General features: G+C 40.5%; 3 protein-coding genes and 1 long non-coding RNA gene across 7 annotated transcripts in view; 2 read left to right on the plus strand and 2 right to left on the minus strand.

The window, feature by feature from the left end:
* Positions 1 to 538: 538 nt before the first annotated feature.
* LOC135166998 (uncharacterized) lies at positions 539 to 5,446 on the minus strand. The gene is made up of 2 exons (XR_010299781.1): positions 5,252 to 5,446; positions 539 to 1,492 (listed from the first exon to the last, which is right to left on the minus strand). It is a non-coding gene; the product is annotated as an uncharacterized LOC135166998 (long non-coding RNA).
* On the plus strand, positions 1,488 to 5,571 carry LOC135166979 (odorant receptor 82a-like). The gene is made up of 7 exons (XM_064129774.1): positions 1,488 to 2,743; positions 3,772 to 3,988; positions 4,055 to 4,155; positions 4,213 to 4,312; positions 4,656 to 4,766; positions 5,241 to 5,396; positions 5,453 to 5,571. Exons 1-7 carry the CDS (start codon positions 2,241 to 2,243, stop codon positions 5,510 to 5,512), a joined length of 1,248 nt encoding a protein of 415 aa, XP_063985844.1. The 5' UTR covers positions 1,488 to 2,240; the 3' UTR covers positions 5,513 to 5,571.
* LOC135166969 (potassium voltage-gated channel protein Shaw) overlaps positions 5,567 to 12,126 on the plus strand; it is a 59,800-nt gene continuing 53,240 nt past the window's right edge. Inside the window, exon 1 of the mRNA XM_064129756.1 lies at positions 5,567 to 5,662. The gene's annotated coding sequence lies outside the window, so the exon portion shown is untranslated. The remainder of the gene's footprint in view (positions 5,663 to 12,126) is intronic.
* On the minus strand, positions 5,853 to 11,150 carry LOC135166970 (protein bowel-like). 4 transcript variants are annotated; one of them, XM_064129757.1, is made up of 4 exons: positions 11,134 to 11,150; positions 10,330 to 11,057; positions 8,906 to 9,678; positions 5,853 to 8,715 (listed from the first exon to the last, which is right to left on the minus strand). In XM_064129757.1, exons 3-4 carry the CDS (start codon positions 9,646 to 9,648, stop codon positions 7,881 to 7,883), a joined length of 1,578 nt encoding a protein of 525 aa, XP_063985827.1. In that variant the 5' UTR covers positions 9,649 to 9,678; positions 10,330 to 11,057; positions 11,134 to 11,150; the 3' UTR covers positions 5,853 to 7,880. The 4 variants fall into 4 exon arrangements, with proteins under 4 accessions (XP_063985827.1, XP_063985828.1, XP_063985830.1 ...); XM_064129758.1 differs by lacking the exon at positions 11,134 to 11,150 and having other exon boundaries at positions 10,330 to 11,061; XM_064129760.1 differs by lacking the exons at positions 10,330 to 11,057; positions 11,134 to 11,150 and adding an exon at positions 9,806 to 10,286.

Genomic DNA, 12,126 nt, shown 5'->3' on the forward strand with positions numbered 1-12,126 from the left:
TGGACAGAGAGGTTGGAGATGGTCCTCATAGTATGGGAAGGTCACACCGGAATCGCTGATTCTACTGATCCTCTCTTCATCTTTTTCAGAACGACGTGATGGGCTTTTGGATATTCAGTGGACATGTGAATGATGAATGAAACTGCGGAGTAGAGCCTCGTCGATTCATGAATCTGTTATGAGGTCTGATATCGAAGAATTAGGGAATAGTCTGGGGTATTACATAACTTATGTCATGTTTATTAATAATTGAGGGACGGGCTGGGAAAATATTCGAGATTGTTAATAAACTGTCGCTGGTTATTTCTCTTCTTCTAACGCAGTTGGTCATCTTCCTGAGGAGATGGACAAGAGGCGTTCGATTCTGAGTATTTCTTCACGAAAATTTCAGTCTCCACTGAATTACCGTTTCAAGGTCTTTTAGAATGTTCGAATGATGAGATGTTTAATGAAAAAAAAAATGTTTTTAAATTGTTTTTAATTGTGGAGTATATTCATTGAAGAGGGGTTCGTGGAGGTGCATTTCTAATGATGTAAACGGATAAGTTTCCTATTATTTAAATTTTATTGCTATCTACAGAGTTTGAGAAGTGGTTGTCATTGCTAATTATTAATTATTTTATTTGAGAGATTTAATAGGTTACGATAGATTGTTTAAGGCAGTGAAGAATTTTGCTGCGCTGGTGAAAATCTGTGAATAAAAATATATAGTAGTTATGGTGATGTAATTATCCTTAATTTAATCGTAGAACCGGGTCATACTTGCGTGAGTAGGTTCACATTCACATTGAAGAATCGGTGTATCTTGAATTCGGGACCTTTTCACAGGAATAAATGAGTGTGACGTCTGCCAAGAGAATTTAAATGTTGAATCCGAGCATAATTACTAATAACATTTGCTTCATTTTCAGTCTTCAGCGTCATCAAATCATGATGGAAAATCTGATATAGAGTAAGATAATTTATTACTTTGCTATTAATTGCATGTTTGAGCGAAAATTATACTTGGAATTGTAAAGATAAGTGAGTAGCTGCTCGCAGACATACTATTATGTATTTACTCATTACTGTCAATCGAAAAAAGATAGATCGCAGGATAGGCAGTTGGAGTGAAGTCATATGTTTCGTTTCTGTTGAGTATAACATATGACAAAACAGAATAAATAAACGAGGCAATAAATCAAGAGAAGTTCATTTAAACGAGAGGTGAAAAAAATGTTTTTCTTTCCGCTTGAACTATGTCACGTTGTCACTTTTCATTGTTCCATCTTGCCCCATCGATCCATTTTGGCACACTCTTCCCTGTCATACGCGCCATTTGTGAGGCTAAATTAAGGACTATCCGGATAATGAAGTTTGAGACCTACGAGGGCTCCCTGAGTGCCAACCGATTACTTCGTTTAGATCTCTTAAATGATAAACCGGAAATGACAACTATTTCCAGGTCTCTTTGAGGCTTAAAAACCTCAGATCTCACAATAGCCTCATAGGCCTCTCGTTAGAACTTGATTTGAGCTTCAATCGAAGACAAATATGTCGACTCGGGTGTTCCGTAATTCTCACCGAATATTGCTTGACTAACAAATTACGGAATAGACACGTAAATTTTAAAGAATTTTTCTCTCTGCGAACTTAATAATTTCACTGGAACTTGCAAACTCTACTTCTTTTTTTATTAATGCTTTAGAACCTTTACACGGAATGAAATTTTGGGTAAAAAACTATATCCCTAGAGGGGGAAACGTGGGACGAAATGACAATGAATCACTTTTGTTCATTATCAAGTTTTGTTGGAAAAATTAGACTTCGAAGACTTATTTTTCTGATAAAATAACTTTCGTCCCTCGTGTCGTCCCCTGGAGGTGTAATTTTTTTCTAAAATTTCTTTCCGCGCAGATGATTTTAGTCGAGCTTTTTGATTCTTCATGGTTGGACACCATTGAAGTATCTAGGGGCTCTTGATTCTCAAATGCGGATCTGGACGACACCCACCTGAGCTCAATCGTGAATTATTGAAGCGGTAATGAATTTATTACAGCCTACATTGCATTTCAGAAAGTTCATTATTTTTTCATGAAACAATCAGTCGATATCATTCATTTATTCATCTTCCCGGAAGATGAATGACAATGATGAGTCTTTCCTCAGAATATGGTCAGTTATGATTCAGCTGGACGTGTGCGAATGAGCTTTAATTTGCGGGAGTAATTTCCAAGTAGTGGACACGAGGCATAAGAAATATGGGCGTAAAGAGAGTTAAATCAACAACAAAAAGGGAATATGAGACTGTTCCCGATTTCGCGGAATTATTCCGCGTATGCGGACTGGCATTACGTTTCACCGGAATTTTTGCTATAGACTCCGTTCTCACGAAGAGTGACAATAAACTTCCGGATTTGAAAATGGTCTTTTACATTTTTGGACTCGCTCCAGTTATTTTTGAGGCGATTTGCGAGGCTCGGACGGTTATCAAGTACTGGGATACCGATATTTATATGGCCTTGGAGATTTGTACACCTACAATGAGTACTTCTATCTGCGTAACGCAAGGATTCTGCATGTACTATTTTCGAAAAGATCTTTTACAATTGATATCATCCACACGGGACTTATGGGATCAGCAGATTGTTCATGAAATTGATGATAAGTTAATACGAAAAGTCAAAAAATCTCAGTTTATCACGGAAATTTACGCCATCCTAATGATACTTCTGGCGACATCTTTTACTCTTCGACCGGTCGTGTAAGCAATAAATACTGAAATCGAACGGATGTGGTGATGTCACAAGAGGCTTCAGGAGACAACTTTATCGATTTATCACTACTAACATATATTCTAAAAGCAAATATAATAAGTTCACCCAAGTCGACGTATTTGTCTTCGATTGGGACCTCAAACTGAGTTCTAACGAGAGGGCTATGAGGCTATTGTGAGGTCTGAGGTTTTTGAGCCTCAAAAAGACCTGGAATTAGTTGTCATTTCCGGTTTATCATTTAAGAGATCTGAACGAAGCAATCGGTTGGCACTCAGGGAGCCCTCGTAGGTCTCAAACTTCATTATCCGGATAGTCCTTAATTTAGCCTCACAAATGGCGCGTATGACAGGAAAGAGTGTGCCAAAATGGATCGATGGGGCAAGATGGAACAATGAAAAGTGACAACGTTACATAGTTCAAGCGGAAAGAAAAACATTTTTTTCACCTCTCGTTTAAATGAACTTCTCTTGATTTATTGCCTCGTTTATTTATTCTGTTTTGTCATTTACAATACACTTTTGTTATAATTTTGGTTTATTGTAGATGTGAGTCCCCTACCACTATTCGAAAATTTGGAGACCAAAATGTTTAGGAGGCCATAAAGGGGGCAGAATATTTTTCAGGAGTACACGAATGCTAAAATCCAGGTTCTAACCGGTTAATGACTCATTCAATTCTCGTAATTAAGTTCCAAATCGACTCTGGGGCCTGAACGAAGACTAAACGAGAGTATTGAGGCCCAGTGAGGGGCAGAAATGTCGACTTGGGAAGCTTTCAAACTGCTGAAATTTCTAATTCTATACAATTTATAGTTCAGAATTGAACTCATGGATTAATATTCTCATATTTTATTCCCTCGTTTGTATTTAAAAACCCGTAAAACTTGGGGACAATGTAAGGCCCAAGTATTTCCATTGAAACCAACCCTATCTCTCCAAAGTATTGTCTCTCGTGGCATCACTCATCGTACAAAAATGATTAAGGCCCTTTAATTGTGGATTAAATTTTTTTATAGTTTCCTACTAATGCATGTTACATTGAAGAGAAACGAAACATTTGACTTTAACCAGCTCGCTTATCCCTCGACCTATCCCTTCGCAACCGATACTATGACTAGGTACATCTTGTGTTTTGTCTTGGATGTTTGGATTATCTTTAACGCAGGCTCATGGTGGGTAGGCTCAGACATGATTTTCCTGCAATCGGCAACTCATCTATCCGTGCAATACCAAGTATAACTTCAAAAAAATCATGAAAATGATGACTCAGTGGGTATAAATTGTCGTCTTTTAAATCAGATATTGCAGCATGATTTAATGATGATTAAACCGGGAGACAATTCATCTGCTTCGATTCAGCAAGTGAATGCCATTGGCAAACGTCATGCCCATTTGTTATCGTGAGAAACTTCAGCTCTTTGCACTCTTCGGGCAAATTTTAATTTTATATTTTTCAGATTGGTTAAGCAATTGAAGAGATTATTTAGCCCGTTGTTGTGGGGTATGATGGTGACGACGAGCATACATATGTGTATTGGTGTATTGAGTGTTCACAGGGTAGCATTTGTTAATTTTTATAAAAATATTTTGTCTATTATCAGGAATTTAAAATTATGGATGAGCGATGTCTTAGAGACCTCATTATCTGAATCATCTGAATCCATTTGTCTAGGAAATAATTAGACAGTTCAAATAGTCGTTCCTAATCGGTTGTAATAATTACTGATCAATGGAAAATGTGGAAAAATACTGAAATTATCGATTACGTTTAATTTGGCAAAATTCGATTACCTTCATAATTATCCTAAAAGTATTGAGACGCGAAAAAATAGTTAATGGTTCTTCACTTGATTATTCTTAAATTTTATAATCGTGATTATAAACGTATGATTTATTTCAGGAATTAAACAATAGAAACTACGCTAAAATTGGTAATAATACTGTTCATACTATTATTACAATGATCCAACCATCTATTTACTGCCTTTATGCTAATGACCTTATTGACAGAGTAAGTCATGTCCGAATGAAGGGTAAAACCTCTCATTATTACGGGATAGTAATGTTATGAGACAATTCATTATAAATTGCCATTATGTGGACATTTTATTATAGATAATATTGGATTATGGAAAGGGATTATTAAATAATATCACAACGATTCGAGTATAAACTTTAAATATTTATTTATCGCATGTAAAAAGTAGTTTCTGTTACCGATTGTTCAATTTTAATGGGATTAATCAATTTCCCTCAGTCATTTTATCAGTTCTCGTTCTGCCCCCCCCCCCCTCTTCGTGAGTTCCCAAATAAAAAAATTGTGTTTGTTTGCCCCCATCATGAATTGTCAATCTAATGAAATTGTTCATTCATGAGTTTTGATGAATTGTCTCGTAATTAAAGGGGATAATGAATTGTCCGTTGTTGATTAGAGGTAGAATTCTGATGAAAGCCCTTCTCGGCACTAAGTTATGTGAATTTCCAGGCGGATGAGACTTCTATGGCAGCATATGAATGCAATTGGGTTGATGAAAGTCAGGGTTTAAAAAAAGCTTTGTATTTGATGAGTCTGCGTTCGCAAAATGGACTGAAATTCAGAATTTATGGGAGCTTTAATTTGGACTTGAATCAACTGACGCAAGTATGATGAAATTTCAGGATCATTTGACATAGTAATTGCGATATTATCGCCCGCAGATTTTAATTGCCGCTGCGAAATTCTTAACAATGCTAATCAATCTATCCGAATCTGTGTGATTATCCTCTTAAATGCGGTTATGGACTTATGATTAGTAATGTTGAAATATTTTTCGAGAACATGTAGGTGTTTATTAAATCTGCGCAGTTGTCTCGTATCAGAATTTGAATTTACGGCCTTTATCAGCACCAAATATCCATTAATGTAAGGTAAGCAGATGATTGACCCGCACCCGAAAACGTTTTTTTAGTTCTTACCGACAGCCGATAAGTCTCAGAGGATTTACCCGCTGAGGAGAAGAACAAACAATTCAAAAGGGGTTTTTTTAAAAGGAGCCTTCAGTAATCTACATTTAATTGATGAAAGACTGAAAAACTAGGGAAAAAACTGGTGATAGTATTGATATTTCATAGTACTTTATTTCGTATTCCAAGTTTCTTATAATAATTTACAAATTTTTCTCTGTAATTGTTCATTCACATTACAAAATCTCGTAATCCTAAGTAGAAGTAGTGATGCTTAAAGATAGGTTTAGGCACTCAATATCATGGAAGTTCATAACAGTAATCAAAACGAAAACGTTTTTTATCGTCGAAACACTGAAAATTATATCGGAAATCATGCAAAATAATTTCGATACATTTTTGTTCGCGTTTTACATAAATTTTCAATACTATATAATAAAATTTGCAACAGTTCTTTGTCCTCGATATTAGCTCTTACAATCGAAGGACAACATAATGAATAAAAGAGAAACAGATAAACATGAATCAAATTATCACAAATATGTAATACGATTTCAATAGCGAAATTTTTTTTTTCATTCTTCAACCCAAATAATTTCTTATCTCTACTTGTAACATATATACACCATCAATCTTTTTCACAAAAATATTTTGATTTTATTATCGTCGTTACCCTAAATTACTTGACATATTTGAACTTATTTCGTGGACATTTCGTTATGATTTTTTTCACAATCGGTAATCTCTGATGACTCTCATGAGAAAATCTGAAATGTGCAGCATAAATTTTGAAATCTTTAGTGGAGACTATTTATTGTGTAGATAGCAAGAAACATTTTATTCAATCGGTGAATCGTTTTGTACGTAAAATGTGTTTATTTAAATCCCCAAAAAAGTCAGTTGAGTGGAAAATGTTTCTGCTATGCTGATTTATAGACAATGAATTTAAAAAAAGGCTCAGAGAGATATTCCAGGTATAGAGGGAGATAACAAAAGCATTCCACCTTATACAAAATATACCTGCGATCCCTACAGTCTTTCTCAGCTACACCTGCCACTGTTTACGGCAGCCCAACCGATGCCCTTTCCCAATCCTCATTATTGCCTCCATTATGGCATTTTCTTTCCACTCCACTTGTTTGCCCCTGTTTATTTATTATTTTTCTTTGTCCACAAGAAAATGTTTTCCAATTGAGGAAATAAGCGGAACACACGTGATTTTAGGAAGAAATATTAAGCCGTAAAAATTGGCACTAATTTCATTCATGAGCTGTATCAGGCTATTCACGCCCTTTGTCACTAAGAATCTCTTAAAAAATATAGCATTAAAAAATCCTCTCTACAATATATCACTGGTTTATTAAAGTTATTAATAATTGCACTTGTTGGGCAAGTCAAAATGTTACCACTCACTAATTTTCACTGAACATATCAATCTCAATTTATGAACCACAAAATACCACAAAATGATTGTTAACTTATTGTAATATCGGGAATAAGTTCACTCGCGCAATTACGTAAAAAAGTATTCCACAATTTTGGACGAAAGCATCTCACAAAGAGTCACGTCTCGCTCACGAATAATGGATGAATCCGAAGGGGCCAAGATGATGGATGACTGGTCAACGGTTCCTCCCATTATTCTCTAAATCGTCATTATGTGTCCATTTGGTGGACTGAATTTACGTTGGGGAGTCTACTCCACGTACAATAGGGAACTTGCACCTTTCTTCTCCAGTATATGCCTCGGAGAATTCATATTGGATAAATACACGGTAAATATCTATACGGAGAGAAATTTTTTTTTTAAATTACGTGTCTGCTCCCTAATCTGCCACCAGTCAAAACAATATTCGGTTAAAATTACGGAACAGTTACGCATTTTTCCACTGAACGTTCTACACTTTTTCTGGTGTAAATTGTTCGAGAAACTTTTTACTCGAGAGTAGTACGTAGACCACAAGAGGTCTATGTATTTAAAAATATTTAAAAGAAGACTCAAATCCTTAGCGTTTCGAGCAGATTGAAAACCGTAAATTTCAACTCATCACAATTTTCCTAATCTATATTAGGGTATATATTTGGATTTTTGGGGTGTCCCAAAAAGCCAAGAATTCCAGGCCTGGACCGAGTGCAAGTTTCCTATCCCCTCAATTTCCGATCTCCATCACTCCACCATTGTTTACCGACGCATAATGTCGGCAATGGTGAAGCCCTGTCTGGCAGGAGCTGGTCTTGGTGGTGGTGGCGGTGGTTGTGGTGTTTGCACTCGTGATGGTCGAGCCTCTTCCTCTCCCTTGATCCTCTCCCTCTCCCTCTCGCGCTGTCTCTCCAGCTCCCGTTCGCACTCGCGCTCCCTTTGTCGCTCCAACTCCCTCTCGCACTCGCGCTCCCGTTCCTGCAGCTCGAGGAGCATTCTGGAGGGTCCCGGCGATCCCAATCGACGTCTGTAGGAGGTTAGAAGTGGCGGGGGTGGCGCTAGGATAGGCGGAGCAGGATTCTGGGGTGCGGTGATCGTGTTACTCGTGACAGTCTCCGGCTTCACCTGGAGAAGATCTCGACGGATTTGTAACTGCGGTCGGGAAGGAAGGGTTTGAGAGGACGAACTGGGATAGCCACCACTGGAGGACGAAGGATTTCTGGGAATCGATGATGAGCCGGATGTCGAAGGCCCGGGCTCTGGACAATCCTCTTCTGGGCTGTCGTCGTCGCGTAACGCCTCTTCCAACGCTTCCGGTGGCACATCACCCACTGCGTGAGTTAGCGCATGCCTTCGGAGATCACAATTCCGTCGGAAGACCTTTCCACAGGATGTGCACTCGTAGGGTTTATGGTCGGTGTGGGTGAGTAGGTGGGTCTTCAGGTTGCTGCGTTGATTGAAACTTCTGGAGCAGACTGGGCACTTGTGGGGTGACTCCTCCATGTGAAGGATCTTGTGTACTGCTAGAGTTCGACTCTGGCAGAAGCCCTTGCCACACTCACCGCATTTAAACGGCTTCTCTTTACTGTGAATGTATCTGTAACATGAACATCACGAGGGTCGACCTTTTCATCTAACGATAAGCCTATTTGATATTACACGCAAGCGTAAGGAAGAGGAAGAGGAGGAGGTTGATAATCCTGAGAATCATGTTTACATGTGTCGAATTTTGCTATTAATGATTTCCGGCTTCTGGGGAGTCGTGCAAATAACTTATGATGACTTACCGATGATCCCGGAGATGGTCCTGTCGTCTGAATGCCTTTCCGCAGATGTCGCATGAGTACGGTCGTTCGTCGGTGTGCGTCCTCTCGTGGATGAGTAAATTGTATGATTTAGTGAATTGCCGGTTGCAGAATTTACAGATAAATTGCTTCTTGGGTCGTGATGCTCTTCCGGGTGCGCGCAGCAGTCTTCTATCAAGGTGTTGATGGGCTAGGGGCCCACCTGGTGGGTACATTGCGGAGGAGCCCGGAAAGGGTCCGGTGAATACTGGATAACCTGGCGGTGGCTCTAGCAATGGTGGAGGAGGAAGAAGTAGAGCCCTCGCTGCAGCTAACTCCTTACGCTTGTCTGCCATCATAGCCATGATCTCGTAACTTGATGTTGTTTTTCTCGCGGATGGTTCAGAGCCCTCGTGGTCCTGATTTGTGGATGATGAAGATGAGGGCGGAGCACTGAGGTGTGCGTGCATCTCACTGGGATATGGTGCCAGGTGCAAGCGCGATGGTACAACGGGAACGAAAGCTGATGACTCTCGATGATGGGGATGACCAAGACCCGCCACAAAGCCATGGTGATGATGATGATATGCCGCTAGACTCGAGGGATCAAAGGTCCTCGGTGAAGATAGGCCAGTGCTGCTTGTCGAACACGATGATGTTGACGACCTCGATGTCAACAAGTCTCTAGCGGACCTTGTGCTCTCCTCCGTTGCCGATGCTGACGTCACCACAAGATCGGTAGGCATTTTTGATAATTCTTAATTATAACTCAGCGCCTGGAAAATCACGAGAAATTGTTAATTCATTCGGCGAACTCTCTCCACTGCATGCGATAATCCGCTATAAATTTTATATGATTCTCATTAATTTTTTTTTTATTACGTCTTCCCATGCTGTCCGTACTTTATGGCTAATGTATTCTCACGCTTTTACTCCGTCATATTTCATGCGAGTAATTATATTCATTACTTTGCGAATGGTGGAATTTTTGCGCGCAATCGTTTAACCAGATATTTATATTGCTCTCCCCTGCCACAAAGAACGAGAGCAAAATAATTATCGGGGGCTCAATTAACTTCCGGTTTTTATCATTTTTTTTTTTACTCTCGCAAAATGTGGCCTGTCCGGATGTGCCCTCTATCGGTAGTGATTCTATATCCCACAATGGACGATACTATGTGGGATCATATGAGTGCCCAGTTCACGAATCTACGAAGACTGGTTATCTCCCAGCGAGCCACACACCTGCCAACATGGCTTCCGCGAGACCATCATGGCTGGTCCCGGTCGGCCATATTGGATCACAAAGGTAGTCGCCATGCACCTTATCAAATCTTATCAATAACTTATTACCAACAACAATACCAGATATGAAATAGTGCCGTCAGTCGTAACGTATTGGCTTCGAGGGAGAACAAATAAATCACCTTTTTCACGGAATGGATCGGTAAAATCCGACGATCTCTCAGTCTTTTATCCAGTCTCGCATGTCGAGGCCAATGTTCTGTCTTTCTCCGGTCACCGCTGGACCACGCAGCCTCACATTCAATGAAATAACATATTTCCGACCAATAATCACTCACAACACTTCACGAACAACAATTCAGAGGGAAATAGGAATATTCGATAAATTGTGAAACTTAATTTTCAATATTTATTCACTTAACCTCATTTTCACGTGAATTAAATCCGTAAAACACGTCGTACATAACACCTGTGATGTTACTCGATCCTTCAATCACCATTTTTCATCCATTCAAGTCACTCATAAATATTAACATTTTCAAAACAGTAGTTGAATTGATAACACCTAGAGCTTAAGCCCGTTGTAATGCAGGTTTTGCGTTGCTGTTGGTGCTGCGCGGTTTACTGCGTGTTGGACGCCGTCAGGTAGGCTTCCACCCGTTCTCCACACCACCACACTACCAAGTTAACTTCACAATTTTCACCAACATTATGAAGGCTATGGGCGACCTGCACATAGAGCTCGTGCCTGTGTACTCCGTAGCACAGCGGTTAGTCCACTCTTTCCGTTTGGCTGCCGCTAGTAGCGCTGCCGCTGCTGGATGCTGGGTGCGTTTTACCTTCAATCCAACTCTCTCCCTCTGGTAGAGCTCGTCGCCTGGAAGAGAGATGAACGACAAGGTACACTGTCCTAAAAGAAAAAAAAAATGAGGCGATTGTGTGGGGGAGCGGAGTGCACCTGAAGTAGGAGAGAGACGAGGTCTCACCTGAATCCATCGGCCGGAGTGAGCTGAATGGCTGGTGGGAGGAGGATGGAGTGAGAGGGAAGGACGGATGATGACTGGAGGTGATTGGGATGATGCTGGAGCGAGATGGGACGATGTCGCCTAGTGGGATAACCACGTGGTGGGAGGGGAGAGACTCGTGTTGTGTCGCTGGCTGAGGACCGCAGGTTGATCGTAGGAGGTGGTTTGGACCCGGTAGGGAATGGCATGAGGCCCAGGGATGTAGCGAGCATTGGGCCTCCCCCCCGCCCCTCTATTGAAATTATCGAAAATGGGCCCTACAAGACACCGAGTACAACGGTCATCATCAATTACTCGATGATTTCTTGGGTAATGGGACAATTCTTGGATTCACCGGATGCATTTGCGGGGGGTCAAGTCCCCGGGTTGCAATCGGAAAATTATCGGTGTGGGCCCCATGGGGTCCTGACCGTGCCTGCCGAGTGGATGAGGCCCACGATAGGAGACAGCGGTATGAGAAAAAGAGAGAGAGATGATGAGAGACTGAGGATTTTGCCTGCAGCCAGAGGCATTCTTGGTTGCTCTTGAGAGATCGAGTTGGGGGCCCCCTTGGCGGCAGCCGACGACGCCCAGGCCCAGGCCCTCACACTGGGGGTATAAAAAAATACTTCGGCTCACTTCTTATGTCCCCTCGTAAGACGTTACTACTGTCCTTTATTTTTTTTTTCTTCTTCATTTTTTCATTTGTCGTGCTTCTCTCGGTCTCACTTGCTCCCGCCCTGGTACACACTGGGCCTTCTCAGGATACGACTTCCAGTCTTCGGAAACACCTGTGCTAAGAACACGTATTCAAGTGGAAAATCGAGTCAATATTCATTTATTTTCATTTTCTCGGTTGATGCGTGGGGAATGAAAAACGAGTCGGAGAAATTATTTCTTGTTTCTTGCTGCTTGGGGAGGAAGGGGAAAAATTATTATTCGATAAAAAATATTTCATGCTCCATTTATGGGACC

Source organism: Diachasmimorpha longicaudata, chromosome 10, assembly GCF_034640455.1.
Source record: "Diachasmimorpha longicaudata isolate KC_UGA_2023 chromosome 10, iyDiaLong2, whole genome shotgun sequence".
Taxonomy (NCBI): Eukaryota; Metazoa; Arthropoda; class Insecta; order Hymenoptera; family Braconidae; genus Diachasmimorpha; species Diachasmimorpha longicaudata.

What these genes read in the sequence shown, in the direction of transcription:
- LOC135166979 (XM_064129774.1), top strand. Translation starts at nt 2,241, where the DNA reads ATGGGCGTAAAGAGAGTTAAATCAACAACAAAAAGGGAATATGAGACT. An exon ending in GTGTATTGAGTGTTCACAGG is followed by an intron (nt 4,313 to 4,655) that starts GTAGCATTTGTT and finishes GATTTATTTCAG; the next exon opens with GAATTAAACAATAGAAACTA. An exon ending in CTAATGACCTTATTGACAGA is followed by an intron (nt 4,767 to 5,240) that starts GTAAGTCATGTC and finishes GTGAATTTCCAG; the next exon opens with GCGGATGAGACTTCTATGGC.
- LOC135166970 (XM_064129757.1), bottom strand. Translation starts at nt 9,648, where the DNA reads ATGCCTACCGATCTTGTGGTGACGTCAGCATCGGCAACGGAGGAGAGC. An exon ending in GACCATCTCCGGGATCATCG is followed by an intron (nt 8,716 to 8,905) that starts GTAAGTCATCAT and finishes TTCATGTTACAG; the next exon opens with ATACATTCACAGTAAAGAGA.